The sequence below is a fragment of the Xenopus laevis genome, chromosome 8L (genome assembly GCF_017654675.1).
Source record: "Xenopus laevis strain J_2021 chromosome 8L, Xenopus_laevis_v10.1, whole genome shotgun sequence".
In the NCBI taxonomy this organism is placed as follows: Eukaryota; Metazoa; Chordata; class Amphibia; order Anura; family Pipidae; genus Xenopus; species Xenopus laevis.
Genome location: NC_054385.1, coordinates 94,532,436 through 94,547,889, shown reverse-complemented (window position 1 = coordinate 94,547,889; position 15,454 = coordinate 94,532,436). Strand labels below are relative to the sequence as shown.

The 15,454-nt window shown below is 37.0% G+C and overlaps 1 protein-coding gene across 1 annotated transcript; it reads right to left on the bottom strand.

Annotated features, from left to right (window-relative positions):
- Positions 1-3,549: 3,549 nt before the first annotated feature.
- On the bottom strand, positions 3,550-14,906 carry XB5727110.L (provisional ortholog of potassium two pore domain channel subfamily K member 16 L homeolog). The gene is made up of 5 exons (XM_018230830.2): positions 14,494-14,906; positions 9,300-9,420; positions 8,665-8,831; positions 6,239-6,413; positions 3,550-4,377 (listed from the first exon to the last, which is right to left on the bottom strand). The coding sequence occupies exons 1-5, from the start codon at positions 14,689-14,691 to the stop codon at positions 4,085-4,087; spliced, it is 954 nt and encodes a 317-aa protein (XP_018086319.2). The 5' UTR covers positions 14,692-14,906; the 3' UTR covers positions 3,550-4,084.
- Between the last annotated feature and the right edge of the window lie 548 nt (positions 14,907-15,454).

The window sequence follows — 15,454 nt, the reverse complement described above, 5'->3', positions numbered from 1 at the left end:
AAGAAAAAGAACACATATAAGAATTAACGACAAGTATAAAAGAGCAGAAAAACAAGAAGGTTGAGAGAAAAAAGAGATCAATTGAAGGGTTATAGTGGACAAAGAGAATAAGACAAAAATAGAGGAAGGAAAAGTAGAACCCAGGTATACACAATACACAGTATAGTAAAAAGGCATCTGTGTAGTTGTGTTACAGTTGATGCAGTTGTGTTCATGATTGGGTGCTGCAGTTAAAAGATAGCTCATGAAGGAAAGTCTTTAGTATGTTCAAAACTGTCTGTGAACGTGTATGTGTGTCATAAGTGAGGGCATATCTGCTAAACTACAAATATGGCAAGAAAACTTTAGAAATTCAAGGGGAAAATTTTCAAAAAAGAAAAAAAAACACTTTCCCACTTCCCAGCATTAACTGGCATAAATGCTATGTGGCATTGTCATTCTCTTACACATATCAAAGATGGAGGAAGATCTTCAGCTGATCAGAAACCATCTCTTCTAGCTACATGGAGATATTTTGATTATATATACAGTATACAGGCATAGGATCCATTATCTGGAATGCTTGGGACCTGGGGTTTTCCAGATAAGGCATCTTTCTGTAATTAATATCACCACACCACAAGACTGCTAAAAACATTTAATCCCAATAAAATATAAAATAAAATATAGATGTATGCAACTTATTTAGGATCAAGTACAGGATACTGTTTTATTGAAGAGAAAATGGAAATGTTTTTTTTTAAAAAATAGAATAATTTGCTTAAAATTAACTCAACAGGAGATAGTTTTCCCATAATAATAGCTTTTTAGACAATGGATCACAGTAATGAAACAAATGGTATTATGTTTGCCCAGGTCTAGTTACCCACAGCAACCAATTATATATGTATGTGTTTTCAACAGTAAATGTTACCTACTGATCAGTTGCTATGGCTTACTAGACTAATTGCAAGACTTCTACTAGTTTTATTACATTACCCCAAGAGTGGGCTACAACCCTTTCTTGGTTTGTACAGACATTGAAATGAAATGAAAATATGTGAAGGTTTCAAATAATCTTTTTATTAATGCTAAAACTTTGTACATAAAATATTTACATTTCTGTGGTATTAAATATTCATGGTAAGTTGGCCATACAGAACATAAACATATGTAGGTGAAAAGTAACATAAATATATCTATTTTCTAACATCAGTACAAAACATGGTTTATAAACTGCATTTATTTAGGAAGCTATTGGTTTATGAAGGAAAACACAACTACCTGGAGATGGCAGATATGAATGCATGCTTCTATTAGATGAAGAAAAGTCTGTTAGAGAACTGTACCCCCGTATCTATCAAAAATGCCCAGGGGTAGTAACCCATCACAACCAGTAAGATTTTAGCTTTCAAACAGGTGACCAGTAAATGTTACCAGCTAGTTGGTTGCCTAGGCATTCTATTTTCAAAATATGATCGGGAACTCACAGATTCAAGAACAGATGTTTTGCTCTATACAGGACTCCATAGGCTAATTATACCAAGAAGTGGAACTCTATATGAAAAATCATAACTAATAAGACATCAGATAAATTCTCCAATTCAGTAACAGTAAAGGGTGATTACATAACAAAACTTTAAAGCAACAGAATGTATAAAAAGAAGGAAGGGAGGATCAGTTGTTCATAATAGCATGAGTCATATTAAGAATTCAAACCACTTGTTTGGCTAGTGTACATGACAGGACTGTATTTTGGCTAGGGATCATGGCTTTCAGAGAAACACAGGCCGAAAATCTACTCCTCCATTGTTCCATGTGCCTGCACCCAGACACATTGCCTCCACTCGGGTGCAGGAAAATATGTCAGATTTTGGCACGAAATGCAAAACTTTGTGTTTCATCGCCCAAATCCACAGCTTCTCTATCCGGCAAAGTGGCTAAGGTTAGCGAAATATCACCAGCATTACATAATTTTGCCACTTCGCCAATTTACTAAGTGTCCCTGGCGAAAATTTGCTAGCAAAGTAGATAGACTAGCGCAACTTCGCAGCCTAACGCCAGGTGAAGTTGCACTCTGGCGAAGGGGCAAAACGACGCAAATTTACTACGTTTTTTTTTTCTGAACGTTACCTCTTTCGCCAGAGTTTACTTTGCCAGGTCAGACCAGGCAAAGTGCAATAGAGTAGATAGGAGTTTGTAAAAAAAAAGTAGACAATTTTTCTAATTCCCAAAAAAAGCTGGCATTTTTTACTTTTTATAGGGTGATAGGCTGAAAAAGATCAAAAAAATTTTGATTACCCTCCTTGTACCCTACTTTTGTTAACATATGGCACCTAAACTATACTGTGGGGGCATTAGAAAACATTTATTAAGGTTCCCTGGCATTGTGTAGTGTAATGTGTTTGCTGCTGCATATACGGCCATTGTACTTTAACTGCACGCCGTATGCAAATTTGCGATCGCTAGCGCAACTTCGAACCGCTGATCATAACATTGCTAGCACAACTTCGCAAGCTATCGGTAACTTGTGCGCAACTTCGGATCTTTGTGAATTTGCGCAGCCCTAGCGAATCTACGCCTGGCGGAGTGCGGCAAAGTCAAAGTTGGCGCAACTACGGAGGTAAGTAAATTTGCCCCAATGAATCTGGGTGCAGGCACATTGAGCAAAAATCATTGGAAGAGAAGGTTCTCAGCATGTGTTTCTCTGCAGGCCAATATCTGCTACGTCTGTCTCTAGCCTTAGGTCTGAAGCTGCCCTAGGTTCTGGGCTTAGCCTTTTACCCTTGTCTGCCAGATTTAGCTAAAGGTATAGGGGGCAGGCCGGGTGGTAAGCAATTTTTTTCTATATAGGCACCATCCTAGTCTAGTCAACAGAACTCGGATGCCAATATGTTACATATGGCCCTGGTTAAAAGAGTAAAAATCCATTTAACCTTAAACATTAACAAACTAGGAGGCACAGGGCCCGGGTACAGGCTATGCAACTGGGCCACCCCCCTCCTCCGGAAGCAGAAATCACTGAGGATTCGCAATCCCTGGTGCAGTCGCACCCCTGGTAGTTCCGCCACTGACTTTAAAGGAAACAAAATCATTAGTAACACCTGGCACCTCATTCTTGTGTTCTTTGTTAATTGGTAAATATTCACTGGAGATATTTTAACTGGTGAAAATGTGAATGTGCCAATTAAAATAGAATGTTTACCAAAACTTGTTGTACTCTCCTTTGAGTAAATACGCTGTTATGCCTTACGCCAGCCAGTGCACCTGGCATCACTTGAATGTAAGACACACATTCATCACTTGCACATCCACTGGGAAGCTATTTCAGTGAGTTGCTCTTAACAATCCAACATGGAGTGTAACAAATATTCTGTGACAACAGGCTAATCCCATTATTCCATTCAGGGCTGCCATCAGAATTTGCGGGCCCCACATGACAACATTTTCAGCCCCCCACAAATTAAAACAAAAACAATGGTGGCCAGGGACCCCCAATAAGTTAAAAAAAATCAGTGACCAGCCCCTCCCCATAAAAGTTTTTTGTTTGTTTTTTAAACATTGGTTGCCAGGGTCCCTCCATTAAGTTAAAAAAATAGTGCCATGGGGAACTTACCTTTCTTCTTCCTCTGCTCCTTTCGGCGGCTTCAGCTCCTACTTCGGCGTGGCTCCTACTTTGGCAACTTCGGTGACTCCTTAACATATAGGCGGCAACGGTCCCCCAAGTGCCCCCTGATGGTGGCCCTGATCCCATTAGCTTGCCGTGCATAGTCCCAGTATCCATGCTATATGCTATTATAAACACAAAGTTTCCTACTGAAGCCTAAAACAATGTAACCATGTATTAAAACATACTTATTCAAAGGTGGCCTGCAGACTACATGTGATTATTAATAGAATTCATATGGCCTGTGGCCTGCCCAATGGCTCTGTAGATGTCATTGCATAATATTTTTTTATAATATAATCTGTTCCGGGGACATGTAGAATACTGTATAAGGGGCCAGTCACCAGTGCACTTGAAATGTTGGCAGCCATGCACTAAAACAATAGTTTTTTCTCCAGCACATTAGTTGCACAGTTTCTTCTATCCAAGTCCTGGAGTTTATAATTCATAATTTGCCTTTTCTGATTTTCTCCCAGAAATATTGCAGTCACTTGGTTCCATGATCTCCTCTTTCTCAGACAAATGAGAACTGGTTAAGGGCTCCAATGCTATATGCTCACTAGCCTTTTTATTTTTTACTTTCTTCTGGATATCTTTGGCTATTTTTTTCTCTGTGTCTTCTAGCAGAGAAATCAGTAAGTTAAACAGAAGAGAAAGCCATGCCAGTCCAAATATTATCCAAAGGCATACCAAGGCACGGAAGCCACGAAATGGCATGTAGTGCTGGGGTCCTAAAAAAAATGAGAGGGAAAATAAACCATATGTTTTCTTGGGTTGCTTTAAGGGGTTGTTTACCTTTGAATTAACTTTTACTATGATGTAGAAAGTGATATTCTGAGACAATTTGCAGTTGGTTTTGCTTTATTATTATTTGTGGTTTTTGAGTTATTTCACTTTTCATTCAGTAGCTCTCCAGTTTGCAATTTCAGCAATCTAGTTTCTAGGGTCCAAATTACCCTGGCAACCATACATTGATTTGAATAAGAGACTGGAATATAAATAGGAGAGGCCTGGATAGAAAGATGAGTAATACAAGTAACAAAAACAATACATTTGTAGCCTTATAGAGCATTTGTTTTTAGATGGGGTTAGTAACCCCCATTTAAAAGCTGTAAAGAGCCAGAATTAGGCAGCAAATATTTAAAACACTAATGAAGACCAATGAAAAGTTGCTTAGAATTGACTATTATTATAACATAGTAAAAGTTAACTTAAAGGTGAACCACCCCTAAAATATTAAGGAAAAACAAATTATAAAACAGGTACATGTTGGATTTTTAATTGGGTATTTGATGATTTAAATTCCTACCAAGCCTGAAGTTTTATATTTTTGATTTTTATCCCATGAGGCACAACAATAAAAGGTATATGTAATATTTACTGGTATTGTAATAAGGGATCTGCCACAATGTGTCCTCCAATTTCTCTGTGTACACACATTTTATCAATTTAGCATTTTTGGAAAAACTATTTTGCCTTTAAGTAGATGTTTCCAGTTGGTGATTGAAATGTAGTTCTGATACACCTTCATATTTATACCGAATGGTGTTGTACATGGAGTTTATTTTGCCATTTTTATTTAGGGAACATGACACATTTTATCTTGCCATTTGTTATATATCAAGCTGTGAATTGTATGGCCCTTGCCCAGTATTTATTCAGTCATATGTAGTGGCTCAGTATTTATGCTGCTGTCTGTTTTGGGTGGTACCATACAACAATCAGGCACTGTACTTAATCTGCTATGTGTTCTCAGGGTATTACACATTGAATTTAAACGGCATTTTTGTGCCATTCTGGGGGCATTAAACATGGAACATGCTTGTGGTAACTGGGTCTTGATTGTATTATAAAAAGAAGCATGGGTTCTGCAAGCATTAGCCATTAAACTGGCCATGGATTAGATGACAAATTGGGATTGTATTTATTCTACTAGATGTCCACCACATCAAGGTATAATTAATCTCATTGATTATTCTACCTTGTGTTGTAATCTGGGCAATATATACTGATATATGTATGATAATGGATCATGATGATAAAAATATTGATATAATTCGTTTTTTTTAAAAAACAAAGGTCACTGTCTGCCTATGGGCCCTGCCACATAAATCTCACTTTTTTATTTACAAATTAGGGTTTGGCTACAATTGGGAATTCAGAAGAATATTTTGTGGATGATTTTGCTGAGCCGGAAATTTTTAAATGAGTGCACCCCTATAAGAAAGCAATGACAATTATATGTAGTCAGCTACAAGTAGCAGCTACTAATATTACTGGGTGACATAAGGCTAAAGCACATAACCCGATAAAGTAATAATAATAGTATTTGTCGAAATTCATTCTCCCCCCCCCATATACATTATATTTTAGGGAGTCAGGATTCAGACAGGAGCATATTTTTCATGAATAAACCCCTGATTTATAAACCAGTATTCATATATTGCTCTACTAGTATTTCCGTATTGTACATTTTTTACATTTAAAATGTTTGATAGCATAACAACAGTACAAATGAGGTACATAATGTTAATTGTAAAGCTTTCCAGATGTGTTATTAAAGTTATAACATTTGAGTTTAGTGGCACATACCATAGCCCACAACATAGTCCCCGAATCCAATGGTGCTGAGTGAAATAAATGCATAGTAAACACCTTCTGTGTAAGTCCACTTTTCTGTTTTTGTAAATAGCAGTGGTGGGAGCCCCAAAAAGACAATGATTCCAGTCACCAAGAAATATATAATTGTCAGTATTTTTGCTTTTTTCTGTGGGAAGAAAAAACAAATATGAGTATGAGTGTAACCTTAATACACGAGGTGTGGAAGACTTCCTCTTAAACTGTTGTAGTTTATTGCTGCGACTCCTTCATAACTGGTAGACAGTGGCTTTCCTCCTCGCCTCTCCCTAAAGGTGGCCATAGACGCAAAGATCCGCTCGTTTGGCGACATCGCCAAACGAGCTGATCTTTCCCCCGATATGCCACTAACGGGCATGGCTATATTGGGGGTAATCTGAACGTTTGGCCATATGGCCGAATGATCGTATTACGATGAGAGCGCAATGGGCTCCGGTGGGACGGTCAGGACAAAATCAAACATGTCCGATTGACCAAACGGCCGATCTCCGCCCGCACGAAAAAGGTTGAGACTCTCTACACACGGTCCGAAAATCTTTGAATCCTCGATTCATATGATAGGATCTTTGAGTCTATGGCCACCTTAACAAAGACTGCTGCCCCTTCCTCTATCACTGCCAGAATGGCCACTGTATTTCCTGTTCCTGTTTTCTTTATTCACTCTTCAGTACCAACAACTTTCATAGTTAAGCTTATGACTCACTGTCACCTAGTGTCCAAACTAATTATACATTAGCCATTACTTAATTTACTTTTCACCCCCTTACATGTTTATGTTTATAAGGAGCAGGGCTGAATTAATGCAAGTGGATGGTTACAGGGTAGTTGTCATTTGGGCCTTTCGCCAGCTAAAACACACTGGTGGAAAATTATTCCTGTGTGCCATTTAGGTATGTCGTGGATAATTCAAACACCAGTCACATTTTATTCAGTGCAGCTCTGCCATCTACCAGTAATAATGTGCACCGGGTAAATATTTACAGACTGCCTGGCAGAAGGAATAACGCTCTGATCAAAAGTTTGGCCGATGTTTGAATGTAGCTAAGCCCTGAAAAGGTGATAGATGAATTTTAAGATCTGTTGCTACAAACTTGTTTCAGCATCCCTTGGCCACACAAGCAGGGTCAGTCTGCTTATGATTGATTTTGCTAACAAGTCTCGCCACAGGAGTGCTAATCATCCCACATTTATCTGTAATAACAGCATTTTACCAGCTGGATGATGGATGAATACATAATGTACACCCTACTAAAATTAACAAGGATATTAGAAGTCACATTACATATATATATATATATGAAAGCCTTTTGCCGCTTATTAAACCTATCATCAAAAATCTCCTTGGTGGAATCTTATTTCTATTATACACAGTGTATAGTGTTTAATCTACCCCTATTGTAAAATATAACAAAATTATAAGTAATACATGTAACACATAAGTTCCATGACCATATAAATGCCTGAGGCCTTTATTTATTATAACAGACAAGTTTCAGTGAGTCGTGTAAAAGAAATTAAATCACTAAGCAATGCTTATGACAGAAGGCATCACTAAGTACCATTTATATAGTGAATAATGTACCCCTGTTGTAAAATATGAGGATATGATACATAAGAGCCTGTAAATTATATCCTTATAAACGGTGCTTAGTGATGTCATTGGTTATAATTGGAGCTTAGGGATGTTGTTTCTTTCTAACTTGTGTATTCTAACTTGTGTATTATAATAAATAAAATACACCCTGTTGCAAAATATGAGGATATTAAAAGTCACCTCATAGTTTCATGACCTGACTAAAAACACACAGCATTCGGCCTCGTGTTTTTATATGGTCATGGAACTCCTTGGTAACATATAATATACTATATTTTACAAGAGGGGGTACTTTAGTCACTATATTATAAGTCACCAAGGAGTTTGTCAGAAGGCCTAATACTGAGTGCTTTTAAACAGGTCATGGGTGACTTCTAATTGAAAGTATAAGCTTTTCATTTACCCATTGTTGAATGCTTATAACAGTTATGAGATACCCCTGGATGGAGAGGTATAATTCTGAAGCACCATGCATTCTGCTAGGACATCTCAATGATGATATTTAATGCTTGAAATTCACACATCCTGCTTAATGGGCATATATACTCTTGGATGAACTTACATATTACTGAATGGAAGTTGTGACACAAGAATGGTATATGATACAGGCAACAAAAAGAACCACTTGCAAAGGTAAGCCTAAATATCAATTAATACAGTATGACATTTCCTCTTATGAATATAATATATGCAGACAGTGGATGCTATGTACATATACACCATGGTATAAAAAAATATTTAGGAGAAGACATCAGTAAGATAATAACCCAATTTTAACTTTTCTTACCGGTTTCATTCCTTTATTAAAGAAATACTGCCCAAATCTGTGGCACATTCTTGAAAGAAGTTTTCCGACATGACCCAGAACAATTACATTCAATGGGATTCCAAATAAAGCATAGAAAACACAGAAAATCTGGCCTCCTGGAGTTCTGGGTGCAAGTGTGCCATATCCTATACAATAAATGAAAACAATATATCAGAGCACTTTACAACTGCTCCTCCTCGTATCCATCTAAATTACATTTCACACTTCCATATATTATTATTATCATGTATTTATAAAGCACCAACATAATCTGCAGCACTATATAATAAATGGTTATATACATATGAACATATGGACATAACTTCACTTTAGCAACAACTCCACCGATATAGATTAGGATTTTGCCAAGACAGCCACATGGTGACCCCTTTGGAATAGAAAATGTATTGGAATTTTTTGACTGGCCTATAAAACATTTTTTTTATATATATGGAAAACCCCACACAAACACAGAGAGAACGTACACACTTCTTGCAGATAGTGCCTAAGCTGGAATCCAATTTGAAACCCCATAAATGAATTGCAAATAACTCTCCCAATGTTTATTTAGAATTGCATTCACATTTTGTTAAATAGTGTAGGGTGATACCTACCAATTGTAGTCACTACTGTACCAGCAAAGAAAAAGGAGCTGCTCATATCCCAGTTGGAGTGGCTGTTTTTAGTTTGATTTTCTAGAGGATGAATGCCTTGTTTAACAGCATCGGTAATTACCTGCTCTTAAAAACAAATAAGTATTAATTTAAATAACATTACATTAAAAGTCACAAGGCCTGTGCTGCTCAGCAATACTGTCAGCCATTGTTTTTAAATGCTGATATTTAGGTGTTAGGTATTTTAGAGATTTAATGAATATGGCATTTAATTAAAGCATTAGTAAACCTACAAAAAATTTACTGTAAAATTGATCAGGGTGTTTTTCTAAGCACGTTTACATTTTTTTCTGTTTCAAAGAGATATACATTCAGAAGGAAAACAGAGAAATGCTTTGATGTTGCTGTGCTTAGAAAAAAGATAAGATGCTCTTTCCTATCTTCTTTCTTTACAGAGCACCACCAGAACCCTTCTCTGTTTTCCTTCTGAACATATATCTCTGACTGTCTTTGACTGTACAGTTACAAGACCAAGACCAGCAGGTGGCGTTGTTACAATTTATTATATTGTCTGTTAGTAAAAACTTAGATTTGAAACGGAAAAAAAAATTGGAAAAGCACCCTGAGCAATTTTATTTTCGGTTTTTTAAGGTTTACTTATCCTTTAACTGTAGGATTCACAATGCTACAAAAAGCTGCTACTTAGATGAGCCCTGAAGTCATGAGTCTACAGTTATTTAACTTCAGGACTCTAGATATGTGAAAGTGACACTTTCTTTTCTGATTGTTATTAGAGAAACTGATATTCAACCAAAGATTTAGTGCCTAGTGCTTTAGTATAAATGTTGGTATATATAATTTATATATGTGAGTGTATAAATAGATTGTTATAAGTATGCATATATATGTGCAATGGGGTTTGGTTTGAGCAGTTGAACTTGATGGACTTTGGTCTTTTCTCAATACAACTTAACTGTACTGTATATAACTATGTATAGTGTATTACATAGCTGTTTTTTTACACAACTTTATGTATGTCCCCTTGTATGTTAAAGTTGCAAGAAGTTGCCACCAGGGCTTGGTTAGGACTTGGTGGCCTCAAGCCAGCTGCTCCTCCTGGTTTAATAACTCTAGCATGTCTCTTTCATAATAGCAATATTAGGAAAGGTGTAGTAAAGAGAAAGGAGTGATTGGAGTTGGCAATAGCAAATAGCCGCTCCACTTTACCCTGCATACCAGCCTTCAGTATAGTTGCAAGAATAACTTCAGTCAAGTTCAATCAAAATGCTATTACATGTAATAAAATTGCAACTGCAATAGAATTTGTATAAAAGGAGTGTCTGTTAAACCTGCATTTACTTTGTTAATAAATAACCATGTATTACAAATATAGATGCTTATACTTATATAAACTTCTAACCTGTACTGTGCTAAAACTTGCACCAAAAAGCAAAATGGATCACTAAGTTGGACAGCATTCATCCAATTGGCATGAATGATGCCTTAAAGTTGAAATATTTTCTATAATACCTACTTTGTGATTTGTATTTTAATCCTACAGTCATTAGCATTTATAAAATAATGATCTCTCTTCCGTCAGATGAAAAGTAACTGAAGACATAGATAGTTTATAAGTATACTGCAGCATCACTGGAAAGAAAACATTTATTTTCTGGTTTCAGAGCTTAGTTTTAGACAGGTTATAGCAATGTCTTATGGAAACATCAACAGGTTTACTTCAAGCAGTTTTTATTGCTATTAAGTTCTTAAAGAATTGTACCTTTAAGAAGAAAATAGACTATTCATGTAAGGGACTTTTGGGAGTCTGGAGAGATGACTGACATGATCACTGCTCCTAGATGTAGGGTTATTCGTTTTCTTGTACGAACACCCCCTAACTTATTGCACTAGGGAAATTAAGGAGGGTACACCTAACTCCTGCCTTTGTGGAGTGTATTATCCATACCTTTCCACATCTTGCCATACCTTGTATTACATCACCTCTAAAGCACCAGGTAGGCATTTTATAGTTAAGATATTTGTGTTCTACAAGACACTTTTATGCGAGCTGAATTCTCAAATTGAGAATCGGATTAATATGATGTCATATCATGTTCATGTCACTCCCAAAGTGCCTTCAGTACAAATCTAATCAGTAGCCCCTCTCTGTTAGTGCAGTAACTCCTTCCCTGGTGCAGTTATCACAGTCTCACTTCTACTTGATAACAACTAAACTAGCCAACCCTTTCCTCAGCTGCTGCATGTAATATCATCAGCCGTTTCTTTTTCTGTAATACATTTATTTAATGGGGAATTTATATAGTAGGGTCCCAGTGCAGTCAGAACCCCACTACTTATTATTTACTTGTAAATGTGGGTGAGATTTAATTTGCTCTCTTTATTCCTTTTAGGCGCAACTATTAGTGAAGATTTCTTTACCCTCAGCTGGCTGTCCTTCTATGTCTGCTTTCTTGAATTGCACCACAAAGCTTCAATACTGCATAACCTTCTGTATCTCCTGCCCATTTACAGCATGGCCTGAACAAGCAGGAGCTGCACATGCTGAGAAAGTGGGTCAGTTAAAGAAAGGGAGGAGATTCTGGTGAGTGGGGTCATGGCCTAAGCTTGCCTGATGAACTAGCCAACAAAATCATCTTTTGCCACCAATTATATCCCTTTTGTCACAGTTATATGCTAATGATATGGGAAGTGGGGCTAAATATTATAACACATGCTTCAGTTTGGGTTTACATATGTTCTGAACATTAATCGTAATAATTCAGAGTTGGTTCTTTAAAAATAACCCTATACTAAACTCTTCCCTCAAAAAAGTTGAGTACAATAAGTATATAATAACCCTATTTATAATACGTTCAGGGCTTTCTAACTGGAGACCCATCCTCAGCATATAGCCCTCTAATATGTTTTATGGTTCCCAGAAGTGACAAAACGTGGGCACAATATTCAGAGGGGTCCAGTGCACATAGCTGCCCCCACATGCAACCCTCCTCCCCATGCTAGCGCTGGTGTGAGCAAAGAAATTGAAAAGCCCACAAACTGTGGAATGTTGAATAACTGGACTGTAGCATTAAACATTTTGTACAGCACCATTTCTTTTTCTCAGACAATACAGAGGAGTCAATGTTACAGGACTTAAGGTGGCCATAGACTGGAAAACAATCCTATTACATTCTTAAGATTCCCCTGCAAGTATGACGTATCCTAAATAGATTCAAAAGTTCTGAATGATTTTGTGCCAATGGCAGATACTTTGCTTTCAAGGTCCTCCTTAAAGCTGGCCATAGACGCAACGATCTGATTGTACGAATCGTGGATTCGTACGATTTTCGGACCGAGTGTGGAGAGTCCCAACAGTTTTCGTCCGTGGAGATCGGTCGTTTGGTCGATCGGACAGGTTAGAAAATTTCTGTCGCCTGCCGATAATATCTCCGCGTGTATTGCCGATCGTACGATTTTCAGTGGGAGACTGTCACCAGCTTTGTCAGACATAACTATCGTACGATTGCTGTCAGGGGCAGAACATCGGCTGATCTGTTCTTATTTGATTGGAATGGTAAGACTTTGATCTGAATGGTTAGTGGAGGGTCGGGAGATGGGAAAGTCCGATCGTACGTTGATTCATATGATCGGATCTTTGCTCCTATGGCCAGCTTAAGTCATTAGTGAACAGATTCAATAAAAGTGAAACCAATACAAAACCATGTGACAAGTAATTACATTGAGAACAGTAATAGGTTAATATTAACCAGATTTGTTCTGTGCTTAGAAACAATTGTCTATATATGACCTTAAAGTCATAAATGTGACTGTCCTGAAGTTGTGTCTTCATTGACTCAGTGTTTGTTTTTTATAACGTACATTAGATAAGGCAATATTACTATCACTGTTACCAAGGTACTTTATTACTTGCACACTTGTAACGTGTCATTTGATCATAAATCCAATATAGCACTACTATCACTAGTCACTATCTGATTACTCCTGTCTAAACCACACTATAGGAAGAGTTTCCTAAGATTCCGAACAATCCTGTACACGTTCTCTGCCTTTTTTGTATGTTTTTTTGCTATTATTTGCAAATATTTCTATCCCACATTTACAGGAATGCAAAAATATTTTCTCACATGCAGAAATTAATCATACATTTTCATTAAAAAAAATCACAAATAAAAAAACTAGCAAAAATGTTTGCTATAGCACCTAAACACTTTCAGGTGGGGGTTTCGTCTTTAAACTAATTCATTATATTATGTAGAGACAATTTGCTGGTCTTCATTTTTTATCTTTTGTAGCTTTTCAGCTATTTAGGTTTAAGTTTAGCTGCTCCCCAGTTGGGTATTTCAGCGGCTATCTTGTTGCTAAGGCCTTATTTACCCTAGCAACCAGACCATGGTTTGAATGATATGAATAGGCGAGGGGCTGAATATGAAGTTAACAGTTAAGTAATAAAAGTAATAATAACAATAAAAAATAGCCACACAAAGCAACAGCTTTTTGCAGGTTTTTTCCATTTGAAAGATGTAAAGAGACAGAAGGCAAATCATTGAAAAATTATAAAAAATAATGAAAATTACTATTACCTAGCATATTCACTTTATGGGGTTGCCAGATCCCTTGTCTCAAGATATTTATCCCTACTAACACTCCACCAGACTCTCCTCCCCTTATGCCCTGAGGGAACTGTGAAATTATATTTTTGACTTGAAATGATTGTTGGCTTCTCTAAGTGCACTGTTCCTGACTTCTTTATAATGTTAAACTTATTAAGGACTATTTCAACAAAAAATAAATAATGAAGACCAAGTGCTTGTTCCTAGGAATAGGCCAGTCTATAATATACTAAAAGTTAATATGAAGGTGAGCCATTTAGGAAAATAGTGAACTACACAAAAACAAATCATAAAAAAAAACATTGAGAGAATTTGTTCTAGTATAAATGTAACTTTTCATAAATGGGAAAAATATTCACATTTACAAAAAAAACTATTTTGCTCAAATTCACAGAAGGAAATGATATAAAATGTTAGTAAATCATTTTGAACTAAGCTGCCTCTTTAAAATCTTGGTCTTTGACCGTACTTGCACTATGTATAATTGTGATATCTGCTCCTATCCCACATTACTGAGCCCAGAAACAATATCTGTTTAGAGCTTTTGTAAACATGTTTCTTACATGAACTAGATGATCCAAGGCTTCTTTTGTGAGGCATGTGTAATTCTTCAAGAAGTCCAGTCTATGGCGCTCTGTGTCAGTTTTTGCTGTATCTTCTGCTTCTTTTTCCAGCACCTGGAATACAAGTGCCCCAGCCAGCAAATATACCATGAATGCCACAGCTAAGAAAATGCTCTTGTATGTCTCAGCACAAGGCATGCTGTTATGTGGCTTCCACCGCTCTTCTCCCTGCTGCTGTGGTGCCTTCCTTGTTGATATCTGTGAGAAGCAGGAAACACAGATTGTGACTCAAGGGTGGATGAGGTTGGACTGTGAAGAGCCTTTTTTTCTACGGGTCCCCGTTTCCTTACGAGTAAAGTAGGTGGCTTGTCAGTGACAGGAATAAGCTCTTGTCTCATAGGCAAACTTTGTACTTTGAGTTTAGACAATGTTTGCACTTCCTGAAAGTTTATAGGAAACAGCCGTCCTAAGACTAATTGCATCATTTGTTTAAATAAGCGTGCACTTTATTAACTAAACACATAATTGTAGGAACTGGCCCCTCCAATTTGTGTTTTATTCCTTTATTGTTTTGAATAGGTCACCCAAATCCTTTCTAAACATTGTAAATCATAACTCTGTTATTATTTTAATCACAATATTATCTAGGGATCTAGGGAAAACACAAGGCATTGAAACAGTAGTTTCATTGTCAGATTTGCATTAATAGTACCTAGCTGCACAGCTACAAATCCATGACTAGAAAAGCCTCACTCCTCTCAGAGAAAAGAACCCTGGGCAAAATTATTTAAATATCCATTCTTTAAAGGGGTTTATGCCATCGCCACTATCCTGCACTTGTCACTTAGCCATCTAGACAATAAAGACACATATGTACATATGCTGTTCATAGACTTCAGCTCAGCATTCAATACAATCATTCCTCAGCACTTGAGTGTTAAGATGAGCATGCTGGGCCTGA